Source organism: Geotrypetes seraphini, chromosome 3 (genome assembly GCF_902459505.1).
Source record: "Geotrypetes seraphini chromosome 3, aGeoSer1.1, whole genome shotgun sequence".
Taxonomy (NCBI): domain Eukaryota; kingdom Metazoa; phylum Chordata; class Amphibia; order Gymnophiona; family Dermophiidae; genus Geotrypetes; species Geotrypetes seraphini.
In genome coordinates, this window is record NC_047086.1 from 345,282,950 (window position 1) to 345,303,734 (window position 20,785).

At 42.3% G+C, this 20,785-nt stretch overlaps 1 protein-coding gene across 2 annotated transcripts in view; it reads left to right on the plus strand.

Annotated features, from left to right (window-relative positions):
* Positions 1-20,785, plus strand: part of CDC42BPA (CDC42 binding protein kinase alpha) — a 488,866-nt gene that overhangs the window by 337,282 nt on the left and 130,799 nt on the right. For both annotated transcript variants that reach the window (XM_033938547.1, XM_033938546.1), the window contains exon 21: positions 11,114-11,190. In XM_033938547.1, the coding sequence (XP_033794438.1) occupies positions 11,114-11,190 (77 nt within the window). The remainder of the gene's footprint in view (positions 1-11,113; positions 11,191-20,785) is intronic.

Below are 20,785 nucleotides of genomic sequence, written 5' to 3' on the forward strand. Positions count from 1 at the left end.
AGGGGTGTCAAACTCAATCACATTAAGGGGCCGAATTCCAAAGCACAGGCTAAGTCGTGGGCCAGACCCCGCACAATCTCAGCCCCAGCCCCTCCCCCATAATAATTTTAATTATAACATCATTTTTTCCATTCATTTTTAATATATACACACACAATATAATCCTATTAATACATAATGGTAATGGGTTAACCACAAAATTAAACTACACAAAGCACACTGTATTCTTCTCAACATTCATTCCTACCAGAACACAGATAACCCCTATGCAAATACAAGACCAAAATCTAAAAGTACTAATATATTTAAAAAACACCCTAAGATTCAAGATTCTGCATGCTGTACAACTCCCAGAGAAAAAGAAACAAATGTATTTCTTCCTGAGCCGTGCAAAAGATAGATAGACAGATTAAAATGCTCAAAATTGACACAATTCAAACACTAACTTGAAAATAAAATCATTCCCCCTACCTTTGTTGTCTCCATTCCTCCCTCCAGCGGGTGTCTATCCTTCAGGCCGGCTCCAACCTGGTTGTTTTATGCGGCCCATGGTCCAATGCCCCCTGGTGTTATCTTGTGGCCAGCTCCCTCCTCCTCATAGCCGCAGTGTGCACGAAGCCGCATCCAGTGTGTACATGAACTGGATGCCTTCTCTCTGACGTTGCCGTGGACCTTGAGTTTGACACCTGTGTTAGAGGATTGAGGGTGAAGTAATATCTCCCAGTTCCCACCATGACACCAAGCCTCTAGCTACTTTGGAAAGCCCCAGTTGGTCTGTCCAGAAAAGGACCCATTTCAAAGGTCAAAACAGAGCCATAGCATTTTTTATGATGATTTAAAGCACTGCAGTCAAGTTAACAGGATTGACCTCGGGGTCGGTCCTGGGGCCGATCTTGTTCAGTATGTTTGTGAGTGACATTGCTGAAGGGTTGGAATGAAAGGTGTGTCTTTTTGTAGATGATACCAAGATTTGTAACAGGGTAGACACCGAGGAGGGAGCGGAAAACATGAAAAAGGATCTGCAAAAGTTAGAGGAATGGTCTAATATCTGGCAACGAAAATTCAATGCAAAGAAATGCAGAGGAATGCATTTGGGGATTAGTATCGGAAGGAGCCATATATGCTGGGAGGTGAGAGGCTCATATGCATGGATGGGAGAAACACCTTGGGGTGATTGTGTTGAAAGATCTAAAGGTTAAGAAACAATGTGACAAGGCGGTGACTGTTGCCAGAAGGATGCTGGGCTGTATAAAGAGAGGTGTAACCAGTAGAAGAAAGAAGATGTTGATGCCCCTGTACAGGTCGTTGGTGAGGCCCCACTTGGAGTATTGTGTTCAGTTTTGGAGACCATATCTGGCGAAGGACATAAGAAAACTTGAAGTAGTCCAGAGGAAGGCGATGAAAATGGTAGGAGGCTTGCGCCAAAAGACGTTTGAGGACAGACTTGAAGCCCTGAATATATATACCATAGAGCAGGGATCTCAAAGTCCCTCCTTGAGGGTTTTCAGGATTTTCCAATGAATATGCATTGAAAGCAGTGCATGCACATAGATCTCATGCATATTCATTGGGGAAATCCTGAAAACCTGACTGAATTGTGGCCCTGAAGGAGGGACTTTGAGACCCCTGCCCTAGAGGAAAGGAGGGACAGGGAAGACATGATTCAGACATTCAAATACTTAAAAGGTATTAACGTAGAATAAAATCTTTTCCAGGGAAAGGAAAATGGTAAAACCAGAGGACATAATTTGAGGTTAAGGGGTAGTAGACTCAAGAGGTAGGAAATTCTTCTTTACGGAGAGGATGGTGGATGCCTGAAATACACTCCCGAGGGAGGTGGTGGAGAGGAAAATGGTGACAAAAAAAGCATGGGATAAACACAGAGGATCTCGAATCAGAAAATAATAGTAAATATTAAAGAACTAAGGCCAGTACTGTCCATATATGGCCTTTTGGTTGAGGATGGGCTGGGGAAGGCTTCGATGGCTGGGATGGTTTAGATGGGCTGGACTGAGCTTGTCACGGAAACTTCAGTATATGGAACCTAAGCACACTATTGGGCATAGCTTTGGGTTCTGGCCCAGAAATAGCTAAGAAGAAGGAAAATTTAAATTAAATCAGTAATTTAAAGAGTGGGTAAGGTTGGGCAGACTGGATGGACCATTCGTGTCTTTATCTGCCATCATTTACTATGTTACTATGACCTAGAATGGGAGCTTTAGTGTACATGAAGTATTTTAGAACGTGTTTATAACAAGTGATGTTTACACCCCTCACACACATGGAACTGTAGTTGCTCATACCTCAACACATTTCTTGACTCTGTGTTTTACTGCATTAATGGCTCTTGTTTGGATGATATTAAGAAATATTGCACCTACTGGTAGCTCCTATAAAGGAAGGAAGGTATTGAGAGTCCTGGAACATGTGTGGGTATTAACTGCCTGTCCTGGTGAGCAATAAGTTAAATAAACTAGATATTGTATCACTTGCAGTTTGCCTATTATTAGTGTGCAATGGAAGGAAATAGTTTAGTGTCCTGGTTATGACTCTGGATTCTGCTATCACATGGCAGTTCAGGCTGCTTGGTATTTTGTAGCCCTGCTCTTAGATGTGATGTTCGATTGCTAGCTACTCTTTGTTTGAAACTGTGTTTCCAGGTGGGATTTTTTTTTTTTTTTTTTTTTGGGGGGGGGTGTTTGGTGTGATGTTCTGTACCAGTGCAATATCAAGTTGTCATAATAGTAAATTCAGTATAATTCTTGTACTGTATCAGGAAGTCCTTTCCTTTTAGCTAAGGAGCTCAGTTGTTGCTTATGTACAATGTATAGGATTCCTGTTCTCATTATTATTAATTTTCTAGGGTCTTCCTTTTTACCATTACCGTTTTCCTACTGCATGTGACTCTTCCCAGCTTCTGTAAAGTTCTTTGATCAGAAAGTGGTTTTAGAGATACGGAATAGACCCTGCTGTAGGAATGTTGCATGGCTGCATGTGAAATTTTCTGTATCTCAATATGGCAAATAATTTTGCTCTGGTGGGGTTGCTAGTTTACTGCATGTTACATAAGACAGCTTAAATACCTTCTTCACATCTCCGAACTTGCAGACCTGTTTTTCCTTGAGAAATGGTTTTGCAGTTGCATTGAAATAGGAGTGCCTGTTCCATTTTGACATGGCTGGTTAACAATTCTGTGCTCCATTATCACTATATCAGGACGCTGTGATGGCACTCACTGAGCTTAACCTATATGGTAAAATCTGCTGCCAAATATCTTTTTTCCTTTTATTTCAGCATTCTGAATTTTATAGATATTTAGAGCACTACTTCACTGGAGTTTGAAATTCAGTGATGAAATATGCATTGAAAAATTTGGTGCCTACTACAGTATATTGGCCATACCGATCACTGCTATGGCCCCTTGCAGTTTGCCTTGTTAGCACATGCTCTTACAGTTTCTCTGGTACTTAGGTACTTGGTGCTAGAGGAGAATTTTGAACAACAAACCAGGCAGTTCATGGGGAGACGAGGATGCTTGAGTTAAATATGTGTGTTCCTTATTCTACTGCTGCTAGTACTTGTCTCATGAATGTAATTTCAGGATTAATAGCTTGATATTTCAGTAGAAAGTTATGCAGATAGAAGATATCTGTAATAGTAATTAAACTGAATACAAAAAGCCTACTGTACATTACTTTTCTAAATATGTATAAGTGATCTGAGACTTTTTCTGGTTTATTACATTCTTTTATATTTGTAATAAGAAAAGCTTCTTTCCAGAGCTGTGGTACAATGCCTACTTTTAAAGAAGTTAGTCATGTTATGAATAAATGACAGAAATAACACTGCAAAAGATTAGATGGAATAGGATCATGAGCAGCAGTGGTAAGATGGATTGTACTAAATAACTTCTGAAATTGAGTTAAAGGGGGAAACTGAAATGGAAACAGAGAAAAATGGCAGTACATAAAGGCCACATGGCCCATCCAGTCTGCCCATCTGCAGCATCCACTATCCTCTCCTCTCCCTAAGAGATCCCACTTGCCTGTCCCACACTCTCTTGAATTCAGACACAGTTTTTGTCTCTGCCACCTCTATAGGGAGACTGTTCCCTTTCTGTAAAAAAGTGTTTCATTAGATTATTCCTGAGCCTATCATCTCTTAACTTCATCCTATGCCCTCTCATTCTGAAGTTTTCCTTCATTTGAAAAAGTGTCACCACCTGCACATTAAAACCATGGAGATATTTAAATGTCTCGATCATATCCCCTCTCTCTTGCCTTTCTTCTATATATATTGAGGTCTCTAAGTCTGTCCCTATATGCTTTATGACAAAGACCATTAACCAAGTTTATATCAGCCCTCTGGACCAATTCCATCCTATTTAAGTCTTATCCTAGGACAAGTAAGAACATAAGCATCGCCTCTGCTGAGTCGGACCATAGGTTCATCGTGCCCAGCAGCCCGCTCCCGCGGCGGCCCTCCAGGTTAAAGACCTGTTAGTGATCTTTTACATACAACATTTGCCTTGTATAGTATCCCTCTAACCATATCCCTCAATTCCCCTTTCCTTCAGGAATTCATCCAATCCCTTTTTGAACCCCAAAATCGTACTCTGCTCTACCACCTCCTCTGGAAGCGCGTTCCAGGTGTCCACCACCCTCTGAGTGAAGAAGAACTTCCTAGCATTTGTTCTGAATCTGTCTCCCTTCAATTTCCTCGAGTGCCCTCTTGTTATTGTTACCCCCGCAAGTCTGAAGAATCTGTCTCTCTCTACCTTGTCTATACCCTTCATGATCTTGTAAGTTTCTATCATGTCCCCTCTAAGTCTCCACTTTTCCAAGGAAAAAAGCCCCAGCCTCTCCGCATATGAAAGGTTTTCCATGCCTTTTATCATTTTTGTTGCTCTTCTTTGAACCCTCTCGAGTATCGCCATATTCTTCTTGAGGTATGGCGACCAGTATTGAGCGCAGTACTCCAGGTGCGGACGCATCATCGCCCGATACAGCGGCAGGATAACTTCTTTGGTTCTTGTAGTGATACCTTTTTTGATATGCCCAACATTCTGTTCGCCTTCTTGGAGGCCACTGCGCATTGTGCCACCGGCTTCATTGTTTTATCCATCAAGACCCCCAAGTCCTTTTCGAGGTTGCCTTCTTCCAATACCCATCGTGTAGTTGTACATCAGGTTTCCTTTCCCTACGTGCAAGATCTTACATTTCTCTACATTGAAGCTCATCTGCCATCTATTTGCCCAATTACTCAGCTTGTTCAGATCCCTTTGCAGTTCTTTACATTCCTCAACAGTTCTAACCCTACTGGATAGTTTCGTGTCATCCGCAAATTTTATAACTTCGCACTTCGTCCCTGTTTCCAGCTCATTAATAAATATATTGAACAGCAGCGGTCCCAGCACTGACCCCTGCGGGACGCCACTCGTGACCCCTTTCCAGTCAGAGTAGTGTCCCTTTACTCCTACCCTCTGCTTCCTGTCCGCCAGCCAAGTAGGCAGCATATTCTCACATATAGGTGATGTCATCCACGGTGCCCGGTACGGTCAGTCTGAAAGTGAATTGTCACTTTAAATTTTTTAAAGTGCTCATGAATATCCGCACTACACATGCACAACTGCCTTTCTGCCTGAAGAGGCTCAAGGTACCTCATTTCTTTGTTTTCCGAGGAGCAAATAAATCTGTTTTTGACTGAACTCTATTCAGTTGGCGTTGCCTTCCTCCTTCGCATAATTTTCTTCCTTTTTCATTTGGTTTTCTTTCCTTTCATTATATCCAAGTAAGTAGAGAAAACTTTATTTTCTTTTTTCCTGTTTACTAGGGGGGGCCTTGGTGGGTTTAGGTGCTTCAGAATTCAGTTTATCTCGCCAAGTTAATTTTTTCCATCCATGTCGCAGCCTTTAATAGGTTTTGAGAACGGAGATGTGTGCTAGCAGTCTATTTCTGTAGCCGACCCTCATAACTGGTGTCTTCAGAGTTTAGACCTTGAACTCCACATCGGAGCTTGTACTCGGTGTTCCTCTTCAAATCGCGCTCTATTAAGGCCCGTCGAGCTTAGCAGGAGCAGTTCGGTGCAACCATGGACCTCTCCAGATCTCAGCCGTTGACATCGAAAGCTTCTGCATCGACATCAATATTAATATCAGGGGAGCCAGCTCAGAAGCATCCACTTCCTAACAAGCATCATAGGTCTCTACAGCATCGAGTCTCTTGATGCAGACCAATCGATGATGCCAACGCTCCCCAGCTTCGCAGGTTGTCTCTCCCTCATGGCATGCATCCTCATCGAGGTCATCCATTTCGGGACAACCTGCTGCACCAATGGTACCAGCTGTTGAGCCATCAGTACCGGTGCATACTTCCTAGCGTCACAGATCTCAACGGCATCGAATCCTTTGATGCAGCCCGAACAGTGATGTCATCGTTCTTCATCTTTACAGATTGTTTCTTCTTCACGCTGAGCACTCATTGAGGCACCCTCTCTGAGACAACCTGTTGAACCATCAGTACCGCTGCATGTTTCTGTAAGTCACTCCATGATTTCTTCTGGAGGGAGCTTGGTAGTAAGCTTAATTTCCACAAAATACTGCTGCTAGCATTGACTCCCTCGGTACCGCCCACTTAAGCATAGTGCTATGAGGCTTCAAGGTTACCAGTGTCAGCTATCCATTGGATCATCATGCTACTCCACATGGATCTTCTCCGAGATTGACGCTCTCCATCGAAAACACAATCCACTGCTTCGAAGCACAGATGCTCTTCTTCAACAAGGCATTCCAAGCCGAGGTATCATCCTTTCTCATCATGTTGATCTTGTGTATCTGACCGAACAAAAGGATCGGTACCAAGGATATTGTCTAATTTCCAATTGGACTCAGACGGTGCACTTACTTTATATAAGCCCGAGTCTTACGGCATCCCTTTTCAAGTTTATTTAAAATTTGATTAATCGCCTAATCATGTATTCAAGGCAATGCACAATTCTAAAAACTATTTATGACATTATACAGTTGGGGGGAAAACAATTCATACAGGGCAGACAGGACCAGTACGGGATAAGGGATGGAAGTACAATAATTGAAAGCAGAATAAACATTCAGGGAAAACTACAAGAGGAGGGTTTTGGTTTTTTCCTTAATAGAAAAGATAGTTTGATCGTTAGTGGAATATTTAGCAGGGTTTTACAATGTCTAGCAGTCAAAAGCATCTTTAAAAAGAAAGCATTTCAACTGACTTTTAAATCTATCGATATTTCTTTCCTCTCTCAAATAGATTGGCAGGGAATTCTACAGTTGGGGGGCAAACGACCGAAAAAATGTATTGTCTTCGCATATTAATAATTTTAAGTGAAGGAATGGTTAGCAGGTGTTGGTCATTGGACCGGAGTATTCTAGTAGAGGCGTATGGAATTAAAATCCTATCGATAATGATGCCAGGGAAAAGAGGTGGACTGTGCTCTCACTCTGCTCAGGATAGACCACTGAGTGAAAGGGGCCTGCTGGGAGTCTTAACTGTAACTCCTACAAGGAGTCAGTAATGAGCTCTAATAGCGCTGAAGACTTGAACAGCTGGCATACTTTGGGATCCACCCCTTGGTCAAGGGCCATCACTGCTTCCTGCATACTTGCTTTTGTTTGAGACCCCATATCGCCCAGCAGGGAAGACTTGCTGTGTGACAGCAAGGGTATACAGACTGATCCCTTGCCCTCCAAGTATCTGTCAGAAAGGTCCACAGGATCCTAGTCAGCCTTTGCCAATGACCCTAATGCACCCTGAGAGTCCAAGCCCCCTTGAGTGACTCCTGACTCACTGCCAGACCACATATGAGGATCTTGGCTATCCAAATAAGCTCTTCACCTTAAATTAACAAATTCAGGAGAAAAGACTTTATTAGACAATACTAAGTCCCCTTTAGGAAACTCCGCCCTACGTCTTGGGCTCCATGACTTCCATGCTCTTACACTTAGGTATGCTGCTGCTCTGGGAGGGATTTTCTCCCAGTACACAGGCCCCTCTGAAGGATCCTCAACCCTAGAGAGGCTAGGGGAGGCTAGCTAAGCCTGACACTTCCATCCCCCTTCACATGCAAGGGCATTCTTACAGCATTCAACCAGCACAAATCTGGCATGAATTAGGGTTAAAAGAGCTTTAGGATTCCATCCCTGCCAGTTTTGAAGCAAAACAAGGTGATTTGAAGGATCTGGAGAACTCTGAAAAAAGAAATTGGGAAATCCAAGATGGCCCACAGCAGCATTTTGCTGCCATAAAATGGCTCAAAAACAACTTTACATTAAAAAAAGTCCCCTCTTCCCCCCTGCTGGCTGCAGAATTAAGTCTGCTGCTTTTCTATTCAGGCAGAACTTCCCCCTGCACTGGGAAACTCTTGTGCTCCATTAGCCGCAAAAACTATAAAAAAAAAGCTGAAAATAATAAAGAAATATACAGAGCAGATCAGAAAGACACCTATCGGCATGTGTGCAGAAGGAAAAACTGAAGGGGGCAGCAGAGCCCTCTGGAAAAAGAGGAGGAGTTGAAAACCTGAAAAGGATTTTTTTCTGTAAAGCTCGCCAGCATGGGGAGAGTACCCTACTGTGCAGATTGACACACCTATTGCACTAGAACACATATTGTACATATGGTGTTCTTGTGCAAAGATGAGAAAATTTTAGGGACGGGAAGTAGAGGCAACATATTAAAGTACTGGGACAACATATACATTTTACACCAAAACTCTGCTTGTTGAGTTAGTGGGTAGTGGAGAACATAAAGGTAATCTTTCATTTAAAGCAGTACTATAGCATGCAGTGTCAAAATATGGTCCAGATACTGGGCCCAAGTGTTGAAGACACAGAAACTGAAAAAAGTCAAATCTGGTGTATAATACTAGGATAGTAAGATTGTTATTAAAAGTACATAGAATTGTTATACAGTAGAATCCCAATTATCCCAATACTCAAGCAACCAGCACCCTCGCCCAACCGTAAAAAAAAAAAAAAAAGTGCCAGCAGAAATAATCCTCCCTCCAGCCACCAAAGCAGCAGTGGTCCTGACCCGCCAAACCCCTTCCTCCCTTCCTCTCTCCAGGCTGAAACAGCAGTGGCAGTGATCCTGACCTACCAACTCCTCCTCCATCCTTCACTTACCCAAAGCAGCAGAGGCAACTATAAGCAGGCTGCTTGCGGCCAGCCCCAACAGGGCCTTTCCTCTGCCACGTCACCTCTGATGCAGCAGAGGAAAGGCCCTGCCAGACCTGGCCACAAACAGCCTGTTTCTAGTGCTGCCTCTGCTGACCGGCTGCAGCTACTGCTTTGGATAAGGTAGGGAGAGGGGTTAGCAGGTCAGGACTGCTTTGGGTAAGTGAGGGGGGGTCTATGAGACCAAATCTACATGGAGGAAGGAAGGTCAGACCCGGTGGGAGGTACACCAGAAGTGTGTGGGGAGGGGGGAAGTGTCCAGCAGGGTGAAGGGCAAGGGAGAAGAATGGGTGTTGGACTCATAAGTTGGGGGGGAGGAGAGAGAAAGTGACCCAGACCAGAAAGGAGAGTAGGAAGGGGAAAAGATGTTGGACCCACAGGTAGGGGTGGGGGGATGATAGAGAGAGGAAGAGTGTGAGGTGGGAAGGGAGACAAAACTATTTTTAGAGTAGTTTCAAGTTTATTAGGTGTTTATATACCGCGTATCAAGGTTATCTAAGCTGTTTTACAATCAGGTACTCAGACATTTTCCCTATCTGTCCCGTTGGGCTCACAATCTATCTAACTATAGTTTCTGGTTGCTTGAGAGTTATCTGGCATCTACCAATCCTCATGGGTGCCGGATAACTGAGAGTTTACTGCTTTGGTCTGTTAATTTAAGAAATATTACTACTACTACTACTACTATTAATTATTTCTATAGCGCTACCAGACACACACAGTGTTGTACAGAGTCACAAAGAAGGAGAAAACAAGTCCCTGCTCAAAAGAGCTTACAATCTAAACAGACAGACAAGACAAACAGGATGTCATGAATACAGTTAAGGGGAATGCTTAATCAGTTGGCTGGGTTGGTGGGCAGAGGAATAAGGTTAAGGATTGAAGGCTATATCAAAAAGGTGGGTTTTCAGTCTGCTTTTAAACAAGGGAAGGGGCTTGGCAGACAAACTCATTAGCAAAACAGTGTGATAAGGTGATTTACCAAAGCCAGGAAATGGCATAACCAGCAGTAAACCTCTCATGAACAACTTTTAGAAAGATAGGGCACGCTAAATTGCCGCACACGTTAGCCGCTACCGCCTCCTTTTGAGTAAGCGGTAGATTTCCGGCTAGCGCACACTAATCCGGTGCGTGCGTTAAAACCGCTAGCGCGGCTTGGTAAAAGGAGCCCTTAGTGATTTAAGTATGAGTAGCCTAGAGAGAAAAGGATGGAAACACTCAAATACCTCATTGGTGTAATACAGAAAATCCTATTTCAGAGAAAAAAAAGATGTTCTGGTACAAGAGGCTATATTATAAAGGTTCAAAGTAGTAGACTCAGGAGCAATATCAAGAAGTATTTCTTCTTAGAAAGGGTTTGAATCAAAGTCTGTGCTAGGTACTGAAGACCACTAATTGTGAAGAAGTGAGGGAAGAGCTAGAGATCAATTTGGAATAGTAGCAGGAATAAAATTGTGTGGTCTAGTATCTTATGGTCCTTACAACCATCATATGTTAACCATTGGACTTTTACATTATCTTTACCTATAAGTACCTTTACCTATAATTAATGTCAAATAATGCAGGTGCATATAAGGATTTGATTTTGTAACTCCTCAATACGGCATAAGAGAACATAATGATATAAGAGACTTTTGCATGGCATTAAGAGAGCTTGAAATAATGTAAAAATCTTAATGAAGTTCATCTCTCTTCTAGTTACCTCTAAAACATTTAGGGGCTATTTTACTTTTATATCTATGGACTTCTTAGCATTTAGCAAGTGCTAAGCTTTAGTAAAAGAACATCTCAGAGTTTACTGTGTGATGCACTATAATTGTGAATCAGATTTTGGCAGGAAATAGGCCTTCCATAATATACATGGAGGCATTTACTTTGGCTTAAAGTATAATTGCTGCTGTTTTCTAGGTGTAAAGCACCAAGACTCACAGAATTCTTTCTTGGCATTTTTGAATGCACCTACCTCTGCACTGGATCAATTTGAAGTAAGTATATAGCTAATTTTTGTTTTGTGAGCTATGTATGTTTAAATGCATTAGAAAATGACCATTTAAGGTGATAAATGGCTGATACTCTTTCTTTAAGGATAATTGCCACCTTTCTAAGGTGCAGCAGAAATATGGCAAAGCAGTGAGTGATATAAGGCAGTATTTCTCAACTCGGTCCTGGAGTACCCCCTTGCCAGTCAGATTTTCAGGATATCCACTTTGAATTTGCATAAACTTGATTTGCATACACTGCCTCCATTATATGCAAATGTCTTTCATGCATATTCATTGTGGATATCTTGAAAACCTGATTGGCAAGGGGGTCCTCCAGAATCGAGTTGAGAAAAACTGATAATAAGAGGTTTAGTTTCCACAGACTGGTTACATCCCTGCAGTAGAGAGGGATAACTGGACAGAATTGATAGGCCAATTAATGTGTCACTATACTTTACCATTGGCTGATGGGCATTTTAAAGGAAATTTGGGTATCATATCTGCCAACTCTGTGGATTCTATGGGTGATTGAGCACCCCCAATATTTTTCCCATACTGCAGGCATCTCTCCTTCTCCCTCCTTGCCTTGATTGTACGACACCGGAGTGATTACACTAATATTTTTATGCAATCTGTGTGTATTTATATACCATTTATAGCCTAAGTGGTTTACATTCAGGTACTCAAGTATTTTCCCTATCTGTCCTGGTGGGCTCATACTCTATCTAATATACCTGGGGCAATGGGGGATTGAGTGACTTGCCCAGGGTCACAAGGAGTAGCCTGAGATTTGAACCCATAACCTCAGGGTGCTGAGGCTGTGACTCTAACCACTTCGCCACACACTCCCCAGCACTGAGTCAGGGCCTTGTTCTTTCCTGGGATGTGCCCTGCCCTCTTCTGATGTAGCTTCCTGTTTCCACAAGGGTGGAACATGTCCCAGGGAAGACCAAGGCCTGAAGTCAGTATTGGTATAATCGCTCCGGCATCCTGCAATCACATACCTCATGCAACCCACCCTAAGTCTTCTGGGAGTGATGATAGACAGATGCTGTACCATGCAACCACAAAACAATACAGAAATCATTTGCGGTCATGCGAAACTTAAGGCAAGTCCGAAAATTCTTTGACAGAAAACAATTCCAGCTCATGGTCCAATCCCTAGTCCTTGGACTTCTAGACCAGTGTTCTTCAACCTTTTTACACCTATGGACCGGCGGAAATAAAATAATTATTTCGTGGACCGGCAAACTACTAAGACTGAAATTTAAAAAAAAAAAACATCGCCGCCCCGTCCCCGCGAGCTCGGTCCCACAAACCACCTGATCCCATCCGCACAAGCCTCAAATAGTTATAATTTTATATTGAACATATTTTATTAAAGTATAAAAAGAAACAATATTCTATACAATTGTCATTTTATAAATACAAATAATACAGGGCAAAGATCAACAAAACCCCTGTCTCCCCTCCCCTTCACATATATCCCCTCTACTATCAAGAAAACTGAATAAGCCAAATTATTACAGAATGCTACACAAATATCATGTAACAGAATACCACAGTCACACATAACAGGAATAGTGTTAGGGGAGTGGAACTAGGGCAACTGCCCCCTGGTCAGAGAGAGCCCTAAGCCAGCTGGAAGCTAAAGAAGCACTGCCTGGGCTTTGCACTCCCCAATTATGTCTAGAAAGATACATATTTCAAATCTGATATATTTGAATCACAAGATAGAAATAAAATTATTTTTTTCTACCTTTTGTCGTCTCTGGTTTCTGCTTTCATTGCCTTTTCACTCTCTTCCAGCCAGTGTCTGCCCTAAGAACATAAGAATTGCCACTGCTGGGTCAGACCAGAGGTCCATCATGACCAGCAGTCCTCTCACACGGCAGCCCTCTGGTCTAAGACCAGCACCCTAACGGAGACTAACCCTACCAGCTCACGTTCTTGTTCAGCAGGAACTTGTCTAACTTTGTCTTGAATCCTTGGAGGGTGTTTTCCCCTATAAAAGCCTCTGGAAGAGCGTTCCAGCTTTCTACCACAGAACTTCCTTACGTTTGTACGGAATCTATCCCCTTTCAACTTTAGAGAGTGCCCTCTTGTTCTCCCTGCCTTGCAGAGGGTGAACAACCTGTCCTTAGCTACTAAGTCTATTCCCTTCAGTACCTTGAATGTTTCTATCATGTCCCCTCTCAATCTCCTCTGCTCAAGGGAGAAGAGGCCCAGTTTCTCTAATCTTTCGCTGTACGGCAACTCCTCCAGCCCCTTAACCATTTTAGTCGCTCTTCTCTGGACCCTTTTGAATAGTACCGTGTCCTTCTTCATGTACGGTGACCAGTGCTGGACGCAGTACTCCACGTGAGGGCGTACCATGGCCTGGTACAGCAGCATGATAACCTTCTCTGTCTCTTCAGTCCAGCATCTGCCCCTTCCATTCACTGTCTGTCTTTCCCTGCCATCTCTCCTCCTGCCCCCCCCCCCTCCCAATTTGGTCTGGCATCCATCATCTTCCTTCTGTTCCCCTCATGGTCTGGCATCTCTATCCTTCCCTCCCCCCTGTGGTTTTTAGCATATCTCTCTTCTCATTTCCTCCACTCAGATCTGATATCATTCTCTGCTCTCTCTTCCCTTTTCTTCTCTGGTCTTCCTTCTCTATTTTCTGCCTCCATCTAAATTAAATTCTTTCTTACTATTTAGTCCCGTTTCCCTCTTTTCACTGTGTCTACGCACAGCTTGTCACCCCTTTCCCTCACCCTTCCATTATCTTACTATTTTCTTCCCCCTTTATTTATCTCCTCCTTCCATCCAGTATGTGTTCTTTCCCCACTTCCATTCAGCATCTGCTCTCCCCTCTCAACTGACATCCATCTGCCTTCTGCTCTCTCTCCCTTCTTCTCACTTCCATCATCTGTCCCCTTCTCTCTCTCTCATCTCCTCCATTCCATCATCTGCCCCTTCTCTCTCTCTCTCTCTCTCCCCCCCCAACTTCAATCATCTGCCCCCTTCCCCTCATCTTTGTGGGTCACTTTCTTTCCCCTGAGGGTGGCTCATGTCAGAGGGGAAGCTTTGGCCGAGCAGAACCGCTTGCAAGGAACAGTGGAACTTACTTGATTGATGTCGATGCTGGGGCCCGTTGCCGTTTGAAGGAAAAAAAAAAGGTGGAAAAAAAGGGACCTGCAAAGGCGAGAGGAAGGGAAACCTCCAGGACAGCTGCTCTTTGCCCTCCTTCAGCGGCCCAAGAGTTCAGACCAACAGCGGCAGCTCTGTGAACTTCTAACTTCGGCACAGAGCTGCCCCTAATCAATAGTTTAGCGCGGTTTCATGAGGCAGCCTCGGGGCCTTTGATAGCCAGCCCACTTCGATGATGCGATGTGGGCCGGCCTAGCAAAGGCCCCGAGGCTGCCTTATGAAACCGCGCTAAACTATTGATTAGGGGCAGCTCTGTGCCGAAGTTAAAAGCATACAGAGTTGCCGCTGCTGGTCTGGAGGTGCGGAGACAAGGCAGGAGGCAAACGCGGTGGAAGGCAGGAGTCCCGGCACAGCGACTGCAACAGGAAGTTGCAAGTCAGCTGACGCCGGCCTTTCGTTGCGGCGGGGACCGAAACTTTCGCAGACTGGCAAGATTTTGTTTGCGGACCGGCACCGGTCCATGGACCGGCGGTTGAAGAACTGTGTTCTAGACTACTGCAACCCTATCTCCCCTGCCCTGCAGTCATGATAAAACAACTACAAACAGTACAAAATACAGCTCTGAGACTGATCTATTCACTGAAGAAATACGACCACATCACCGCCACATAGCTCGACTCACACTGGCTCCCAATACAAGCAAGAATACTATTCAAATTTTACTGTCTACTATTTAAAGCCATGAATGGAGACAGCCCAGCTTACTTGAACAACCGCCTTATCCGAACTACCACAACCAGGCAAAGGAGAACCCAAACACCGTTCACACCCCCCCCCAATCAGAGGTGTCAAACGCAAAAAAATGTACAATGGCCTACTGGCCACACAAGCAGTGAAACCAGACCACCAACTCTCCAATCTACTGATCATGATACCAGACTACAAAACTTTCAGAAAATAAATAAAAACCCTGCTATTTAAGAAATCTATCAAGTACAGGAAGGATAGGAATGCAGAGAGAAGATTGATGATGGACATGGAGTGAGGAGAAATGTCAAATAGATAGGAGACCCTGCAAAAGACAAGGAAAAAAAAAAATAGAAAAGACACTGGGACCAAAGTGAATAGAACAATAAAATGCTCATACAACAAAGGTAGAAAAAAAATTACTTTATTCTGAACTTAATAGTTATGCATTTCAAAAAGCTGAAATATTCTAACTCTGATATTTTGGATTTCAGTTTCTATTTCTCTAATATTGGTGTACATGTAGAATCTGACATTTTAAGGTTTCCTGTTCAGTTTTTTGCCTTCGTGTTACTATAACTGAACTGAGGTCCCTTGGTCACACACTCAACATTCAACAAATATGTAACAAGATGCAATATTCTGTGAATGTATAGTGTCTGTATAAGGATCTTGTTGTGAATGTAGTGTAGATGGGCTTGGAGAATGATGTTAAACTCTGATGATGAGTTGGAGTTGGGGTTGGGGAGGAAGCAAAACTGGTAGGACTTGTAGTGCTATCCGTAACATTTGTTTTACCCACAAGCCCTACCTATATGTGCACTACCTGCTATGCTTTTCATTTAAAGATAGCCTGACTAGTTATATTCACAGCTCATAGTGCTTTATTCTGGTGCAACACACATTCTTGAACCTGTGGGTAGTCAACCTATTCCCACGAAAATTCCTGTAGAGAGCCTCATTAGCATTTTTTTGCTCTACTTCCCATATCTCTGGGCTGTCCTCCAATTCCTCAATTGTCTCTCTTCAAATGAGATGGTAGCCTGTTTTTTCTTGTAAATCTAGTCTGTCTGCAAAGGGACCAAGGTCTCAGTTTTCCTTGTCATCCAATACTGCTCTCACAGGGCCCAATTGCCCTGGCAGATCCAGAACACTTTGATCTTACAGCATGGTTCTTGAGTATGTGTTGCTAGTATGCAAAGGCTATTGGGACGGAGTGGTGTCCACCCTTCTAAGATGTAGGAAGAAAGCAACTCTAACTGCATATATGAAAGCCTAGAAGTGTTTCCCAAGCTTGGTACACTCAGAGGAGTGAAGACCTGAGCTCAGCTCTGATACCTGCGGTGTTTGCCTTCCTGCAATAAGGTCTGGAAAAAGACCTAGCAGCTGGTCCCTGAAATTTCAGATTGTGTGGCTTTCGTGATTTGGGCCTAAGGTTAATAAGAGCACCAAAGTCGTACATCCAGATGTAGCCAGGTTTTTGAAAGATGCTTTGCACCTCTGTCCTCTGGTATGACAGCCTTTTCCATTGTGGAGTCTTAATCAGGTCTTACAGGTGCTAGCTAGAGCAAACTTTTCAGATGGATTTTATAGTCAAAACAGTACTTTTGGTGGCGATTTCTTCAGCTCAACAGGTGTCAGAATTGCAGGCATTATCACGCAGAGATTCTTTCCTCAGAATTTCGGATTCAGGCGTTGTATTGCACACAGTACCATCTTTCTTACCGAAAGTAGACTCCAGTTTTCATATCAATCAAAATGTGCAATTGCCATAGGATTGAGGAAGAGTGATAAATTGCTGAAATTGTTGGATATGCGCAGAGTGTTACCGCAGTTTCTGGAGGTTATGAATGAATTTCGACTGTTGGATCATCTCTTTATACTGGTAGGTGCTGCCCATAAAAGCCGACCAGCTTCGAAACCGACCATTTCAAGTTGGATCCATATGGCAAGCTTTTCAGCCTATATCAGAATTGGAAAGCAACCGCCTATATCAATAAAGGCACATTCCACTAGAAGCATGGCTTTTTCCTGGGCAGAATCTTTGTGGTGTCTTTGGAAGAAATCTGTAAAGCGGCCACGTAGTCCTCTCTCCATACATTCACAAAGTTATACAGAGTGGACATAACAGCCCAAAAGGACTCCACATTCGGATCATCCATGCTGTCTCCCACACTTGTAGTGCAGGTTGCACTCTGGTAGGTGACTTGTTTGTTTTCACCTTGCTATGGTATAGCAAATGGTTAAGTTTTGCTTCATCTGTTATGTGTTAATGATATGAGCAGAACAGACAGGTTTCTTGGGGAAAGTCCCTGTACCCCTCCTTATTCTGTTTCCTCTCTAGGGCTGACCATCTGCTTTGATATGAACTGAGGAATTGGAGGATGGCCCAGAGACATGAGAGGTAGAGCAAACGAATGCTAATAAGGCTCTCTTCAAGAATTTTCGTAGGAATAATTGACTACCCACAGGTTTAGGAATAATGTGTCTGTCTACTAGAAAGAAGATTACTAAGGTAAGAACCTAATCTTTCCATTTTTTTTATATTGTAATTTGTGCAGATTTGAGTACCCCCCAATCATTTTGAAAAGTTGGCTTCTTTTGATATTGTTACACTGGTTTGAAAATTATGAAATAGTTAACAATATATAATTTGTCATCTCTTTAATAAAACCATGGGAAACATGTAGTAAATCAAGAGTTTTATCATTTTTTATTCTATTCCTTTATCAGCTTGGGGCAGTACAAAGTTCCTTTCCTTCCTCATTACCTTTGCTTGAATTTTCAGAGTGTAAGTTCGTTGACATCACTGAATATATATATGGAGAGTTTTTGAGAAATGTACAGATAAAGCAGTCAGTGTAATAACTCCACAGATTTAGTTCATATGTGCAAACATCAAAAGTACTAATGGATTGTCTCCAAAATTCTGAATGCTGCCTTTTTAGACTCGGTTTTAATCTTGTGGCTAAATTTATTTATTTATTTTAAATTTTATATACTTCTTTAAACCAAAGCAGTATACAAACAACATACAAAGTGAGTAAAAACATTTTACACATCGAACATTAATTTCAGACAAAATTCAAGGCATAAAATCTCTCTGTGTCAGCAGTCTCATGATCAAGCAAAGTTTGAGGCATAAAACCTCTCTCATAAAAGCACATAAATGCTAACGCCTATAAGTATGTTTTCAGAAGTGTACAAGTGTCTCCCAATCAAGCTGAAATCTAAGTATGGGACCTCTCATAGATTCACATTAATGCTGACACACATAAGTATGTTTTCAAAAGTATTTTTACAAACTTGAAAGGTTTGGGTTTTAACTTAGGGCTCCTTTTACTAAGGTGCGCTAGCGTTTTTAGTGCATGCAGGATATTACCGCGCGCTAACACCAGCGTCTAGCACACGTGGCAATGTAGTGCGCGTTAATGCCCTAACGCAGCTTCGTAAAAGGAGCCCTTAATCTTTTGAATGTTAATCTGCTGGTTTAACTCTTCATCCAGAAAATAGTAAATAGAACTCCTAAACATTAAAAGGATGAAAACCAAACATAGATCACTTCTGCTCAAAGCAATAGTTAAATAACTTTTTTGCGTTTTGAAAAAATAATGAGGAAAAGAGGGTAACCTGCATAAAGTGGCAGAAACAACCCTAGTTGAAGGCATTATATTTAACTTAATCCTTATATTCTGTGCCACACTCCCTATAGGCCAGGGGTCCTCAGATCTAGTCCTTGAGGTTCACAACTCAAACTGGTTTACAAGATTTCCAAAAATAATATGTATGATATCTAATTGCATGCGCAAATAAGTGTATTTGTGTATATATATTTTTAAAAGACAAATTGTACGTTCACCAGCCCACCAATGAACATATATAACTTGATTTGAATATTGGCCAATATGTTGTTAGGAGCAACAGGAACAAAAGAAAAAGGACCTATGTTCCAAAAATGCTGGTGAATCCAAAAACAAAAAAGATGGAACAGAAAGTCTCTGGATGTCACAGGAGTTGTAAAACAATAGAAATTTATTGACATAAAAATTGAAATATAAACATCAAAACATGAAATGTGTCAGAAATCCACATAATACCAATTACTCATGCAGGTAGTAACATATGACATACAGATAGAAGCTTGTATCAGACCCAACACGGTCCATGTTTCGGCTATCTTTGCCTTTGTCAGGGGTCCTAATGTAGCATAATCATACTGAAAAGTATGGCATGTTGCACTGACATTGAGCAATATTGCTCCATATGTTAGAACAGTTCTCCAGATCATCTAACTTGGTAATTTTGCATAAAACTAATTGATGTCTTCCAATCTATACATCAACGGAAGAAATGGTTAAAAAAATAGTCTCATCCAAACCATAAAGATATTACTAAAGCTCTCTGTTTATTTCTGTAATATTTCTAACCAATCCATCATTTTTGACAAATACAAGAGCAAAACATAACAAATATTGGCCAACAAACAAAATAAATATAACAAATTTTTCTATTTTTTTTTGCATATGCAACATACTTAGTTTTCTGTCTCTATTAGACTTTGCAGAGCCATTTGTCTGTAGCATAGATAGCAGCATACCACTCATCCTGACATATGTGAACGTTAATAGAAAGAAGATAAGTTACAAAAGAAAAATTGTTGTCATCTTAACAAGTTAGCAAAACTCTATTATGCTCCCTGTATAATGTTCAGTACTGTGTGTGGCATATACGAGATACTGTCTAATAGCAGGATTGGTTTTCTTTTACTTTAATAACTTTTGAAAATATTACAAATCAAATTCTAAACTAAACTAAACCTTAGGTTTATATACTGCATCATCTCCACAATCGTAGAGCTTGGCACGGTTTACAGGAGTTGAGAGAGAAAGGAACTCCAATGAAGGTTAAAGGGTATAGAGAAAGGATGTTTGGGGGGCTTACGATGCCAAAGATGGGGTAAGTATTACATTTTTGAAAACAGCCAGGTTTTCAGATGTTTGCGGAAGAGTTGGAGAGAGCTCAGGGTCCGGAGGGGGGAGGTAAGGTTGTTCCAGAGCTCAGTGAGTCTGAAGGGGAGGGAGGTCCCTAGTTTTCCTGTGCGGGAAATGCCTTTTAATGAAGGAAAGGATAGTTTAAGTTTGTGAGTGGGTCTGGTGGTATTAAGATTTAAGGAGTTCCAGGAGAGTGGGATGAAGGGAGGGAGGATGCCGTGGAGGATTTTGGAAGTTAGACAGGCACATTTAAAGTGGACCCTGGCAATAATCGGAAGCCAGTGGAGCTTGGCCAGGAGCGGTGAGACATGGTCGAATTTACTTTTTGCGAAGATGAGCTTGGCCGCGGCATTCTGGATCCGCTGAAGTCTATGAAGGTTTTTCTTGGTAACGCTTAGGTAGATTGAGTTGCAGTAGTCCAATCTGAACAGGATAATAGATTGGACGAGAACGGTAAAGTGATTTTGATGGAAATAGGATCTTACTTTCCTCAGCATGTGAAGGCTGAAATAGCATTTTTTTGCCAGGGAATTGAGGTGGTCGTTGAAAGACAAAGTAGAGTCGATGATGATGCCCAGAACATTGCTTGAGGACTCCAGCTGCAGAGTGGAGCCAGATGACAGGGGGATGGAGGTGGGGAGTTGGTCTAGTTTAGGGCCGAGCCAAAGTAGTTTAGTTTTGGACTCGTTCAGTTTCATTTTGACAGTATGGGCCCAGGACTGGAGGTT